The sequence below is a fragment of the Micropterus dolomieu genome, linkage group LG11 (genome assembly GCF_021292245.1).
Source record: "Micropterus dolomieu isolate WLL.071019.BEF.003 ecotype Adirondacks linkage group LG11, ASM2129224v1, whole genome shotgun sequence".
Classification (NCBI taxonomy): domain Eukaryota; kingdom Metazoa; phylum Chordata; class Actinopteri; order Centrarchiformes; family Centrarchidae; genus Micropterus; species Micropterus dolomieu.
In genome coordinates this window covers 4,971,577-4,986,404 of record NC_060160.1, presented here as the reverse complement: position 1 = coordinate 4,986,404, position 14,828 = coordinate 4,971,577, and the positions used below count along the sequence as shown (strand labels likewise).

General features: G+C 40.0%; 1 protein-coding gene across 1 annotated transcript; it reads left to right on the top strand.

Moving 5' to 3' along the window:
- The first annotated feature begins 7,985 nt into the window (after window positions 1-7,985).
- ky (kyphoscoliosis peptidase) lies at window positions 7,986-13,260 on the top strand. The gene is made up of 6 exons (XM_046063273.1): window positions 7,986-8,564; window positions 9,035-9,149; window positions 9,302-9,419; window positions 10,659-10,850; window positions 11,134-11,324; window positions 11,491-13,260. Exons 1-6 carry the CDS (start codon window positions 7,986-7,988, stop codon window positions 12,861-12,863), a joined length of 2,568 nt encoding a protein of 855 aa, XP_045919229.1. The 3' UTR covers window positions 12,864-13,260.
- Window positions 13,261-14,828: the final 1,568 nt, after the last annotated feature.

Below are 14,828 nucleotides of genomic sequence, written 5' to 3'. Positions count from 1 at the left end.
TGTGTGATTAAATATGTCACAACCAACCAACCATCCATCCATCCATCATCAACCGCGGGGAGCTGGAGCCAATCCCATTGGGCGAAAGGCGGGGTACAACCTGGACAGGTCGCCAGTCCAACGCAGAGCCAATGTCACAACCACCAAAATCTAAATTTACCCCCCGCTGACTGACTGCCTTTTAAAGCATGGACCGATGAGAAAATAACTGCATTTATAACTACTTAAACAACAATAAAAAAAAATAAATGTTTAAAAATTACTGTTTTCTGATGCTTCTAAGGTTTTTATCCAATCATGTTTGTAAACACCTGGGTTAAACAGACATGGTATGATGAAAAATAGCCAAAATGTGTCCTTTTTTGTTATTTAATAAGGTAGTTGGGTGAGTTTGTGTTTGCTAGGCTAAACCCAGTGTTTTCCAACATTTATTTGGATTGTGACTCCCAGAGAGGAAGCAATGTCTATTTTCCAACCCTCCTCACTGGTTGCGTATTTCAACCTGTCATGAATTCAACCAGTCTTTTTTTCACCTCATAGAGGTACATTTATTTCAGTATTCACAAGAAAAAAGCAAAGACTAGAGGAAAGTCTGAAAAAATATTTGGTGTGGTAGAAGTACTTTTTTGTGTGGTCTCCTGTTTATCATTTTGTGACCTGTTTATAATTATGATTTTCATCTACAATTCAAAGTATTTAATGGTGAATATACTATATATGTAATTTATATGGTCAAACATAGATGCGTGTGTTAAGTTTAAAGCAAACTTTTCCAATAAGTCATTAAGAGCTTAATTAAGCAAAAGAATTGTACAGAGATACGTAGCAATGTGGTACTAAACTGTTACATGAATTATTTGAGAGGGTAAAATAACATCCTATTTGACTTGGCTATTGCTGAAATATATTGCTGAAGTACAAACTTCCCGATGATACATTTTCAGCCCTCTTTTCATGTGGTATCAATAGTCTGGGCAACTGATATTTGAAATAGGCAACTACACTGAACAAAATTGTAAACGCAACACTTTTGTTGATTGAACTCAAAGATCTAAGACTTCCTCTATGTACAAAAAAGGCCCATTTCTCTCAAGTATTGTTCACAAATCTGTCCAAATCTGAGTGGCCTTTTATTGTGGCCAGCCTAAGGCACATCTGTGCAATACCCATGCTGTCTGATCAGCATCTTGATATGTCACACCTGTGAGGTGGATGGATTATCTCGGCAAAGGAGAAGTACTCACTAACACGGATTTGGACAGATTTGTGAACACTATTTGAGAATAATAGGCCTTTTGTGTATATAGAAAAAGCCTTAGATCTTTGTGTTCAGCTCATGATGAATGGGGGCAAAAACAAAAGTGTTGCGTTTATAATTTTGTTCAGTGTAGTTGTACCAGTTGTATCAACAGCTTTTGGGCGGGTTATTTTATGATCTTCTATGGGAAATATACTATAAACTATTTCTAAATAATCCAGACTGATTATGGAACGGGTATTTGAATGAGGCTCATACTGTAGCTTCTGTGATATTGTCCCTGCAGGGTATGTATCTGTATGTATTTTTTAGAAGCCATGCATTATTACATTTCATTTTTAGAAGCAAACGGTCCAGATTATACTGTCTTTAAAAAGCAAAGGTTAAAGAGGGGGAATTTCCATCAGCTGAGTGCTGGGAGTTCTCGGCTGTGGCAGGTAAGTATTCACTTACAATACAATATTCACAGGGGTTCTTTAATTATTTCGTGCCAAGAACTAGAAGTGCTTTATACGGTACACTTTTACTAAGGTTGTTTCCCTGAGACCCTATCTCATAACACTTTTATTTGTATCTGTGTGTGCGAGCCAAACCTTGGATTATGGCGGTCCTGTTGCACTCTGCAACTTTCAAGTTTATTTAACCTTTGCTATAAAAACTAAAATCGAGGTTAAAAATCTCTTTGTTTTAATGGACTCAAGACTGTAGCTCACAGCACTGCTGCAGTAATGACTAAATCAGTTGTTTGTCATCTAAAAATAGTAAGAATCAGAGGTCTCATGTCAACGTGAGATTTAGAGAAACTCATTCATGCCTTCATCTCCAGCAGAGTGCAATGAGCTCTTGTTCTTGATCTTTTCAAAAAGATAACACATTTGATGGCTGCTGCTGCTGCCATAAAGAGAACCAAGACAATTGAGCACAGTACAGCAGCTCCAATTCAGTTATAGAACAGATTTCAAAGTGCTTCTGCTAGTTTATAAATCACACAACAGCCAAAGGCCAAATATGTTTCTGATATGTTTGAAGAATATAAACCCAGTTGGTCCCTTAGATCTCAAAGAAACAGGTTTTGTGCCTCCAGTCAGAAGCAAACACTGTAAAGATGCACTTAGCTACTATGCTGCACACACACAGGTCCACCTAATGATGCATCCCAACTTTGGCCACTTTTCAGATTATCTTATGTTTCCATGCATTTGATTGATTTCCTGCACTGCACTGCACTCATTTCATTTACTTCTCAATGTATTCTTTTTAAAATAACTTTAAATTCTTAGTAGGCTCAGTGTGAAAGTTCATTCTTGAACTTTGAAACACTAGTTTCACAAATAATATTTTTTTTAACAGAAGGCCCACTTACATACTTGGTTTTTGTGGATTTTCCACACACCTTACTGTGAGTTTGTGCAGTATATATGAGGATAGTTAAGTTCTCATCATGTGCCCTTAGTATAGAACTTCGGTCATGCGACACCGGGTGGTCGCTTATGGTATTTTACATATGCTTACTAAAATTAAGAAACCACCTCTACAAGTAGTCCATTTTTGTCGATGGTTAAATAGTGCAAGTGGGGACTAAAAAAAAACCCCTAAAGCTCATGAACCCAAAAGGCATTGAAATACAGTTTCTCACTATAATAAATTTACTAGTGCCTGGAAGCAAATGATTCTTCCTCTTTTTCAGCCTGCAGTGAATTCCTTTTCATTTCTCTGCCATATCAATGCTTCACATCTTCCCTCCATGTGTTTCACCTCTCTTTGAGTTGGAGAGAATCTCCCCACTACTCCTCTGCTCTACCCTAATAAGCCAGAGCGAGATTCCTTGGCTGACAGCTGTTCCAGATGGCATTATTACACCGCAGTTTCACAGTCAGCTGGCTCAGGAACCACCACTGGTGGAGGTGGCTGTCCCACTGCCATGCCCACGCATCAGCATCAACACCAACATCAACATATGGCAGTGTTATGTAATACTGTATCTGTGGGGCCATAAGTTACGGTGATCACCCCGCAAGTTCTCCTTCTCTCTATTTTTGTGGTGATTCAATCTGACAAAAGCTTGGTTCAAGGACTGCTTTCCTATATGCAGTATTTATAAATGCACATACAGAAATGCATTAGAGATGACAGTTCCAGTGTTGAGTTGATATAGGTGAGAAAACTACAGAATTGGTTGTGCTTGGAACTTCAAAGCACCTGGGATGAACATAAAACATGATACACTGGCCTGTTTGATTTTAGTACATGTAGGGCTGTGGCAGTGTTCCTGCTCCTGCAGTTTACCCAATGTTACATATTTACATTTCATTTTTGTGAAAATTGTTATTCTTCTTACATTTCTTGTCTTTAGAAAATCCACTAAGTGCACTGTACATTTTTTATTAAATCTTTTTATGATTTTATTTTTCCACATTTGGTTCTCCTAATGCTAAAGATATTTCTGTTTGAACAACCACTCTTGACATTTTTGGCCATTTTTATTATTTTACTTAAAGCACCTATTAATGACAATACGTAATGTGAAAGGGGTCACTCGTATTGATGAACCCACAGATAATTATCACACATCTCTGCATTTCCCTCACCTTTTTAAAATTGTTTTCTTTTACATGCCTACCCTATTTAAATGTTGTTTGTAATGTGTTTGATCTCTTTCGACTGTTTTCCCTGCTCCATGCACCTTGGAAGTAGGTAAAGTTGTGTCCAAAATCCCTACTCTGCCTCTACTGTTTTGGTTAATTCCCCTTGATCTCAAAGTCTAGCTTTGGACCGCAGCAGGCAGCTGATAGAAATGCAGATAAACTGTACACTATCTGCCCAGCACTAAATGGCAGACAGATAAAGTTAGCAACTAGCTGGTGAACATAGAGGAGCATTTAGCACCTTAAAAGAGTATTCCACTGATTTAGCATGTAGCGTTGTTGAACTCATGATGGACAAAATGTATTGAAATCTATGCAGCAGAGCCAGAGATATCTTTTTTTTATTCTATTCTTTCTTGGCAAAACCTGGTGCCAACAATACCCACAATGCAATTCAAGCATCGGCAGTTTTGGTCAGTGTTTGGGATGTCCCACATGGAAAGAACCTATATAAACATATATGTTTTAATATAGGTTTTGATATAGGTTTTTAATATATGTGACATATATAAAATTGGCCGTTTTCCTATATTATATGTACCTATATCCGTGCATACATGTACATATATGTGTATCTATATCCGTGCATACATGTACCTATATGTGTACCTATATCCGTGCATACATGTACCTATATGTGTATCTATATCCGTGCATACATGTACCTACAGTATATGTGTACCTATATCCGTGCATACATGTACCTATATGTGTACCTATATCCGTGCATACATGTACCTATATCAGTGCACATATATGCACCTATGTTTACCTATATATTAGCAAAATTATAAAAATCCATAGCTACTAGGCAACATAAATAATAGCCCAAAATGTAGAAATTTACATTATTTATTAACTTAAGAACAATCAAATAGTACAAGAACAAAAATAAGACAAAAAACTGAACAGAAATGTTGACATTGTCTTCAAATTCATTTACCACAGTGAAATGCTCAGATAGATGTGGGATGATGATGATTACTTGAATGTATGTTCTATGTACTTTTGTTTTTTTTGGGTTTTTTTTTGCTACATTTAGACTAATGACCTTTCAGCCAAATTCATCTAGAAACTGCATTAAGACAATACAGAAAACATTGCATTTTGCATTGCATTTGGTGGATGTAACGGTGAATATGTGGATGTGTATGAGCTGTAATGTGAATCTGGAAGTGACTTGAAATTGGGGGGAAAAAAGGCTTGATTGACAAAATAAAAAAACAACAAACCATTTTGTTATACATTTCCTTCTTTTCCACTATCTTTATACAAGAAAGAATTGACCTTGTAAATGTTTCAGGAAAACATGTAGACATCATAGCTTTCCATCTCCTCTCACTTAATTGTTAAATTCCATAACATGCCAATTACATGTGATACCAATTTCACGTGTTCGCACATACATAAGTCCTTGCATAATTTTCTTTTAGTTCTTAGTTATTGCCTTGATAATAGAAAATATGAGCTAAGCATCATGTATGACAGTTGCCAAAGTGAGATGTGAGCTACAAAATGACCAGATCCTGTCATGAGCTATATAGGAGACATATCTTGCATCCACATATAGGGCTTATATGTGGATATAAAGAAGCAATAACGGAGACCTATATGGCCTGTATATGCACCTAAATTTTGCCTATATGCTGCATATATACGCATATATGCAGCATATATGCAGCATATATGCAGCATATATATTATCATATATGTGCATATATGCTGTATATATGCACATATATGCACCTCAATTTTGCCTATATGCTGCATATATGCTGTATATATGCAGCATATATGCAGCATATATATTATCATATATGTGCATATATGCTGTATATATGCAGCATATATGTGCATATAAACTGCATATAGGTTTCATATATGCGCATATATCCTCATATAGGTTCTTTCCATGTGGGGTGTTATAGCAAAGTTAGTTTGCTTGTAGCAAAGAATGTAGCCTCGAGCTGCTAGCCCTAAGCAAATAGAAGAAATGGGGCTGAAGACCATTAAACAGACATTGATGTGTAAAAAAAAAACATTTAAAGGAAATCTTTCCCAGGAGTTGGTGAAGACCAAAACAGAGCTAAACGGTGAGTGAATATTAGATTTACATTCATCAGGTGGCTCCAAATGAATGCTAAAATTGGTCCATACTGTATGTCAGTGTTGTGGTAACTACGTGTTTCCGCTGATCCCGAGTGTCCATATAAATTACAGTAATTGTAGGTTTAAATGTTTTTTTCCCCCTCTTTAATTGTATCACTTTGAGGGGTTCATTGCCTTTTTAATGAATATGGGCTGTGTTAGGAACTGTAGATGTTGTAAGCATGTTAAATGTATTGAGACATTGCATGTGATACTGGCCTGTTGAGTTAAACTGGATTTGACTTTCTATTTGAACAATTAATTCCTCTCCTCTGTACATCTCTAATCTAATAAAAGTGATCGGTATAGATTCAGACTTTACAAAATGCAAATAAGATGGAAATTGTGTATTTCTCTGTGTGTGACAGAACCAGGGGTGACTCAGGGTGTTTGATGTTGATGTGGGTGTTATCATTTGCCAGGCCCTTCATAAACTCCTCTGCTCTTTTCTTTGAACAACCACCTCTTCCTTGAATCTGACCCCTCACTTGCACCCAACACGTGCTCATGTGCCAACCTTCCCACCAACCCATCAACGCAGCAAAAACGCACACATTCACAATCTATATGGACAAATGCAGACATACACAGCGTGACATACACACATTCACAAATTCACACTCACTCGTGTTCAGATGAGCTGCTGTGTGTATGTACTGATTAGCAAATGCATCAGAACATACATCTGTAAGCCTCACACACACACTTACAGATACACACTCACAGACGTCACACTCCTGAGTTGGGGCTTACTCTATTGGCTGGTCTTAACTGCTTTGTAGTATTTTTAGGCCTGTTATTCTGGGGCCTGTCCTGGCAGGCCACTGGGAGAGTATATAAGCCTCCCCCTGCAACTGGGGACCACTGAGAACACACAGTGGAAACATCTCTGCCCGACACTCCAGCAAACATCCAGCAGACATTTTAATTCCTGCAAGGGTGAGTAAAAACCTCAGCAACTTTTAGGGATGCAGCGATAGTTAAACGTACCTACACTGGGTTTATCCAACTTTACTTTTGTGAATGTGAATCTCACATAAATCAATGTTTTCAAGAGTTATCATGAACATTGAAGATAGTATCGGTTGTTCTAAAATGCTGAATGATTTGTTTGGAGAAATAAGTACCATTCTACTACTGCAAAAATCCTCATTTTATTTTATCAGTGGATTTACGCCAACATGAGGGTGATCCCCTGGGACTTTCACTTTAGTCGTACTCCAGTAAGGTCAGAGGTCAGGGTCAGCTGCAACATAGCGCCCACAGAGCTGATAGGACTTAGTCGCCTGCTGAAGTACACTTGAGCTGGGCCGACACTTGCCAACACAGGGGTCATCTGGTTGAATGACGGTCAGTGGCAGTTTCTCAATACTGAGTTTGCCAAGTTCGGACTTCTGTATTTTAAAGCTCAGACTTGGCAAGTTCGGCTCGGTCTCCACTGTGCCAACCTGCTGTGCCTTCAAAAGAAGAAGTCTTTTTTTAAATTTTTATTCTCAAAATGTTCACTAATGTGTACACACATGTTGAACACATGTTGAACATGGCCATCAATCTGCAGGTTCATCACATATATAAAGTTATAAGGTCATATTAATCTGGTGAAGGCTTTGACTTTCTTTGCGCTCTTAGCTGCGACAGTGACTAATGATTCCAACCTTTCTGTTAATTTCTGGTCATGAATAGACATGATATAATTGCCAATTCATCATTGTCTTACACAGAATGTATTGTATAAAATATATGGTCCTATGGATCTTTTGTGAGGGGCTCCCATAGCAGTCATGGGTCTCACTTTAAGCCATTGAACAAAGTACTAAAACCCTACCTGCTCTCAGGATTAAGAGCATTAGCTAAAAATAGCTCAAAGAAAATGGCTACTGTCTTTTGAATAGTATCTACCTTCTCTCTGATTAGGACATTATGCTTTCAGCATAATGGCAGCTAAAGTTGCAATTCAGAAGTTCTCCTTCCCCTTCTCCTGTGCTGCACGCCTTTCTCAGCAAGATGACGTGACCCAAAAGGGATGTGTACAGGCGAAGGCTCAGGAGCTTCATAACCTTCAGGAGAATCCAGTCTTAACCCAACCAAGCTCTGTTGCAGCTATAGGAGCACTGGTGCATGATGAGAACGAAGCTCAGGAGAGTCCAAAACCACCTTCTGGGGGAGACATGGCAGTTGCAGAGGTCCTGGTCTGTGCCGCAGCTTCACAGAGTGCTGTGCTCTCTAGGCAGAGTGTTTTTGAGAAACTGACGGTTGAAAGTGAAGATCAGCGGCCTGCAGCAAAGAGACAGCTGTCGTCCGAGAGCGCAGCCAGGACCATCACCGTGGTGAAAAAGAGTGCAGTGACGAAGGAGGCCGAGGAACAGAGGCACCTGAAACCAAAAGTGCACTTGGGACAGAGGGTGTCACCATGCCCTATGGCAGTAGGGAAGAGGAGGCGTCGAAAGGACCTCTTCACCAACTCTGAGATCTTCCACAGGGTTGATTCACATGTCATCAGGGCAGGAGCAGAGGTGAAAACATACAGTACATCCTAGTATAACATAACATAGGAAGTGCTAACATTTTTACTGCTTCCAGCCAAAGTGCAGATCTACCTGAAATTCACTTCTGATTGAATCTTTAACATCAACACTGACTAACATCAGTCCATGTGCACCTGATAAACTACACAGACACTAAGAGCAACAAAAACAAACCCAGACAGAGATGGTTCTTGTGCTCTACAGGAAAAGCATTAAGGAAGTGATAACATCTACTCATCTACTGCAATAAAACCATAACAAATAAAGCAGCTGTCAGGCAGAACTCACATCCATCGTAACCTGGTTTGTTCAGTACACAGAATACAGACACTGAAGATGCCGACAAATATGATGGTATAAGTAAGATTATGGAGCAAATGACAACATTTTTGCATTACATTAATTACCTATAAAACCCTAAATAACCTAACAGTCAATATATTGGTTGTGTGTTGAAGCTGAAGGAAAAGTGTGTGTATGATGTGAAGACGATAGTACAGAGCATCACACGAGGAGCCAGAAATGAGCTGGAGAGGCTTCGTGCCATCTGGGTCTGGCTGTGCCACAACATCGGTGGGTATTTGCTGAACTATACATACTTATATAAATCCTAGTGTTCTCTTATCTATCACATAGTGCATTTCAGGAGAGATAATCTATTTTTGTTTAAGACCAGTTGCCATATTACACCTAATTCTGATATAAAATAAATATTGTCTTCATAGAATATGATGTAAGTGGGTACCTTGGCCACTCAGAGAAGCTGAGCTCACCAGAGGAGGTGATAGCAGCCGGTCGGGGTGTGTGCTGTGGCTACTCCAACCTCTGTACAGAGATGTGCAGGTAAACAGCCCCAAACTAAAACCTTTAAATAAATAACACACATGGGGAAATGGCTATCCTCAAGGATGTAGACCATAGCCACATATTCTGGAACGTTTGTTTTGTAATGACTATTGGTTAATCGCTTTAAATACAAATTACCGCTTCCAGGAAGTTCAAATTTTTCACCCCTTCCAAGAAAATCATGTTAGAAACAGAGACAATTTGCAATGTTTAAAGTCTCTGCATGTTAAATCTGCATTAATTGATGTTTTTGGCCACTTGGGGGCAGCAGTACAAACTATAAACACAACATTGATATATCATCACCTTATAAAGTTGTTATGGCTAATGTGTTGACATGTAGTTACCATATAAATGTCATTTTCACTTTCTGTTCTCATCCAACTCTTGAGGAAAACATCTGGCTCTTAAGCCGATAAACGCTCCAGTATAATACTCCACCATGTTAGTTACAGTCTGTCAGCCGTTTGGTGCTGGGCAGATTGTGTACAGTGAATTTAACAAGACGTTTTTTTGTGAAAACTAATGCCAGCTATGGTGGAAATAAGTTAGATGAAATTGGAGTTTTCAGGGCAGGGACAATTGACAATGAGTTAAAATGCTAGTTAGATATGAGGGGAACTGCAGAGTTGGGTGATAATTGTGGGTTTGTCATCTACCGTATGTGTTCATCACTACTAATTTCATATTATACACAGCTTTTGTATCTATTGTTAATATAAAAATATTGAATACTGCAGCTTTATTGTTCATATGGCTCACTATACAAACAGAAACGAATGGCTACTTGGAATAAACCCCATTCAGAATCTGAAAACACTCGTTATGGTGCTGTTATGCAGCTTATGCCTCATAAAAATATTTTTTTGTTCACGAGAGACATGTTAAAAGAATAAATATATATATATATATAAATAAATATATAAATGTGCAGTATATGGAGAAAAACATATCGCACATGAGTTTTTCATTCATCTAGACATAAAACATTCAAACACAGAAAGCGTTGTTTCACTTCCCATTCTTCCATCCAGTCATTCAGTATTGTGCTGCATTTTGCATCCTTGATCCCTTCAGAGTTCTAGCAAGACATTTGCAGTATAAATACTGTGCAGTGAATGAAATAAAGTTCAGACCAACAGCACAATCAACAACCTTGAACTAGAGTTTAAGGACAGGGGATTTAAAACAGAAGTAAAAAGCAGTGATTGTGCTCTGTTTGGTTTTTGTTTACAGAGAGGTGGGCATCGAGTGCCAAGAAGTTCCGGGGCACAGTAAGGGCATCGGGTACCGTCAGGGCCACAGCCTTAAGAATGTGAAATCTGATCACTTGTGGAACGCTGTGCTTCTGGGAGGACAGTGGTTCCTATTGGATGCCTGTTGGGGAGCAGGACGAGTAGATATGGAACATGAAAGCTTCGTCAGAAGGTTTGAAAAGGGTAGAGGGACAAAAGAGTGATTCCACCCCATTCACCGTTCATTTGTATAGTTTTAGAAGGACAGTTTCTGTGAAATTAGCCCAAACTAGGAATTTAAAGCCACGCCTGAGTGATGAGCATCTTTTTGTTTTTACTGCAAACAGTTCCATAAAAACACCATAACACTGCAATCGTGACAAGTTTGAGTTTGCTCTTGTTTATTATCATGCACCCGAAACCAGCAGCGAGTTGAGTCCCAAACCAGTCTGTTGTCTCCATCTGTTGTCTCAAAGGTTTGATGATTTCTATTTCCTAACGGACCCGGAGGAGTTCATAGATTCACACTTCCCCGATGAGGAGAAATGGCAGCTCCTGGACTTACCCATCACCCTCGAGGACTTTGAGAGGAGGGTTTTCAAGACCTCAGTCTTCTTCACCATGGGGCTCAGGCTGATTCAGCCTCATCACTCTCACATCGTCACAGGTCTGCCCTGAGTTTTGTTGATTTTATATATTATTTAGTTTTTGCTAAATCAGAAATTTGAATTCATAAATTCCTATCATGCTTATTGTTCCGTCTCTCCAAGGGAAGGGTAATTTACTTAAATTAATAAAAAATAAAAAAACCTCTGCTTTGATTTCCTCCTCAGATGATGGCGAGGCAAACGTGTCCCTCGGCTTCTCCAGGCCAGCAACCTTTACCTATGAGATCACACAGCACCAGGACCTTCTCCATTGTGGAGCTTCTGAGCAGAAGGAGTCCAGCAACTCCTCCTACGGCCTCCTGACGGTGTCCCATCGCAGCATGAAGCTGCAGCTCCTGCCACCTGCAAGTGGTGTATATGACGTGAAGGTGTTTGCCAGACCAGAAACTGCCACCACGCCCCTGATTTGGGTATGCTCCTTCACAGTCGAGTGTCCGACTCCCAGGGCCATGGAGGAGATCCCAGACAATCCCTTCTTGTCTTGGGGCCTGCAGCCTGTCGCTGGATCCCTTGGTGTCGCAGGCAGCATCCAGGGCAGCGAGGTTGCTGAGGTGGAAGAAGGTGTCTTTGAATTGTCATTAAAGACATCCAGGCCTCTGATGGTCCTTTGTGAACTGGTCCACCCAGGGATGGAAGCTGCTGTAGCCAAGCGCTGCCTTGCTACTCAAATTAAAAAGGATGTCCTGACCTGCCATGTCCTGTGCCCCATGCGTGGCTTTTACCGGCTGTCAGTGTTTGTACGGGACTATGAGAAAACAGAGGTCAAGTTCCAGAATGCTGCAAACTTCCTGTTGCACTGCAAAGGGAAGGTGGTCAGTCTGAATGAGCTCTTCCCTCCTAACCTGGGCTCAGCATGCGGGCCAGGGACGCGCACATCAGAGGCAGGACTGACCAAATTCAGCCATACGACAGCGGTGGTGAGTACCCAGCAAGGCAAGTGTAACATCACCTTCCACAACAATCAGGACCTTGAGCTTCACACTGTGCTAAGCAGAGAAGAGAGCAAAACAGCAGCCATACCACTTTCACGCCACCTCTTCTGCACATACACAGACAGCAAGGTGACTGTGAGCGTCAGCCTACCTGATCCTGGGGTGTATCGCCTGGGCCTGTATGCTAGGCTCACCCCTGGTGGAGATTTCAACCCCATGTGTGACTTTGTTCTGAGGAACAGCTGTGATCAGCCAGGGCCTCCGTTCCCTTGTGTCTACTCAGCCTGGAGGAAGGGTTGTGTGCTCTTTGAGCCTCGCGTGGGCCTGCTAGAGCCCCTCTCATGGGTCCGCTTCAGGGTGAGGATCCCTGGAGCCCAAAGGGTGAGCGTGGTGGGAGAGACGCGAACTGATCTGAAACTAAATAAGAGCAGAGTCTGGGAGGGCGAAGTTTTCAGTGGAAATGGTCTCGAACAACTGAAACTGGCCGCTGCCTCGGGGGATTCCAGTGACATGGCTGTTTTGATGACCTTTGACATCAACCAGTTGGAGAGAGAGAAGTGTGAAATCAAGAGACAAACACCAGATGGACAGCTGTTAACAGCCTGATGAAGTTATTGATATGGACTGATGCAAATCAGACTGGGGTTGAAAATATTTGCAAATACTTCAAACTGTAAGGCATAATCTTTCAGGTTAAACTATATCAACACAACACAGATGGAGCCAGGCTATTGCCAGTCACAGTAAGGTGTATAAAATTAAATTTGAAATATGATGCTGTGAATGTATAAACTCGTAATGAAGTGATAAAAATGCAATACCAAACTGACCTGACAATTTTAGGAAGGGCTTTTATCCAGATAGTATTCAGTACAAAAACCTTTTAAAATTGACAATGGTGGTCAGATAAAGAGTGCATTTGTGCATAACTATTGTTTTAAGAAAAAAAAATCATTATGAAATGATGGTTGTCAAAAGGCATGAAATAAAAAATATACTGTGAAAACAATCTGAATGACATTCTTTTTCAACAGTCATGGCTGCGCAAAAAGACTTCAATTTAAGAAATGTTAATGTACAGATGGGTAATAAATTCAAGGACAAACATGACACAACATGCAGCAAGACACGTCTCAGTATGGAGACAGGCCACCACAAACCTCCAGAAAAGCTTCAGTGTTCTTTGCCAGGTCTGTGAGACTCTATTGGAGGGATGAACACCACTCCTCCACCAGATATTCCCTCATATATAAGTAAAAGCTTTATTTAATCAAGTAATCACTGAGATCAAGAAAAAAACAAGAGAAGCAGACAGAAAAATAACCATTACAGGACATGTACCATCAGTGGCAGTCACAAATAGATTTGAAGATAAACTTTTATATTATACAATTAGATCTTATGGAAACATGTGGACAGCATCATCTTAAAACACCGGTCCAAAATATTCCATGGTTGTAAAACTGGGGTGTTATGTCTGGTGGCTGTAAAGGCAGTGGCTTTTTATTCACATCACTTTCATACTCACCAAATGTTTCAGTGAGCCCTGGTGCATGGAAGCATGTGCACTGGATGTTTCTCCACTCATTCAGGTATTCCTTTAATTTGTTTCCCGTCTGTATTTATATATGTGAAAGCATGTGTATACATTATGTTGCTAACATGGACCCCAGGGAGAGTCCCCACTGTCACGTAAATGTAACAAAGAGAGATTTAGGATCTCTTTCTGGAGCTGTCCCGCCACCATCTACAATAGTGTTTAATAAAAAAAGCTCATAAGAAGCTCCTCCATTTCCATTACATTAAGTGACAAAACACTTTTCTAGTAAGAACACAACATACTCATAATCTGTATAATAGCATATTGTATGGGATTGGGACTCAATTGCCAGATTATTAGGTACACCTAGCTAAAAGTAATGAGGTTTAATACAACAGTACCTACCTTGAAGATGAAGGTTGTATTGTTTGGATTTGGAGGGTGTAGTTTCTGGTGCTGTTGAACTGTTGTTTTATTGTTATTATACAGACAGGTATTCTTAATATTCAGCCTACCCTAATCAATATAAGCGGAGTGGACAAAATAATAGACAAACAACTGTTCGTATAATGCAATACAATTTAAAAGCACCACAAAGTGCAGCCTCCAAAATGGTTATACAGTTGAATTAACACCTCTCTAAAAAAATTCCAACTAAATGGTTATTGACATGAATTCAAACTCGTCCCATGCAGTTGGAAACAGTCAAACCCACAGGAAGGTTTAAGTTGGGGTCAAGGCTGGAGACACCTTTCTTTCCATCCCACCAAAACATGCAACGTATCACTTTATTAGCTTCAATTATAAAAGACCCCCCCACCAAAATCCCACTTAGTTAAAGTGAGCAAATCCAACACTATACAGTGCACAATTGTTGTTGCAGTGACCTGGGCCCACTATGCAGGCTTTGGCAGACGCCAGCAAGAGTGATGAGTGTTTACATGTGGCTGTCATAATAGCCCACAAATAGCCTCAGCTCATTGCCTCAGTAAAAATACAACAATAGTGGAGCGGGGAGGAGAAAAAGGGCG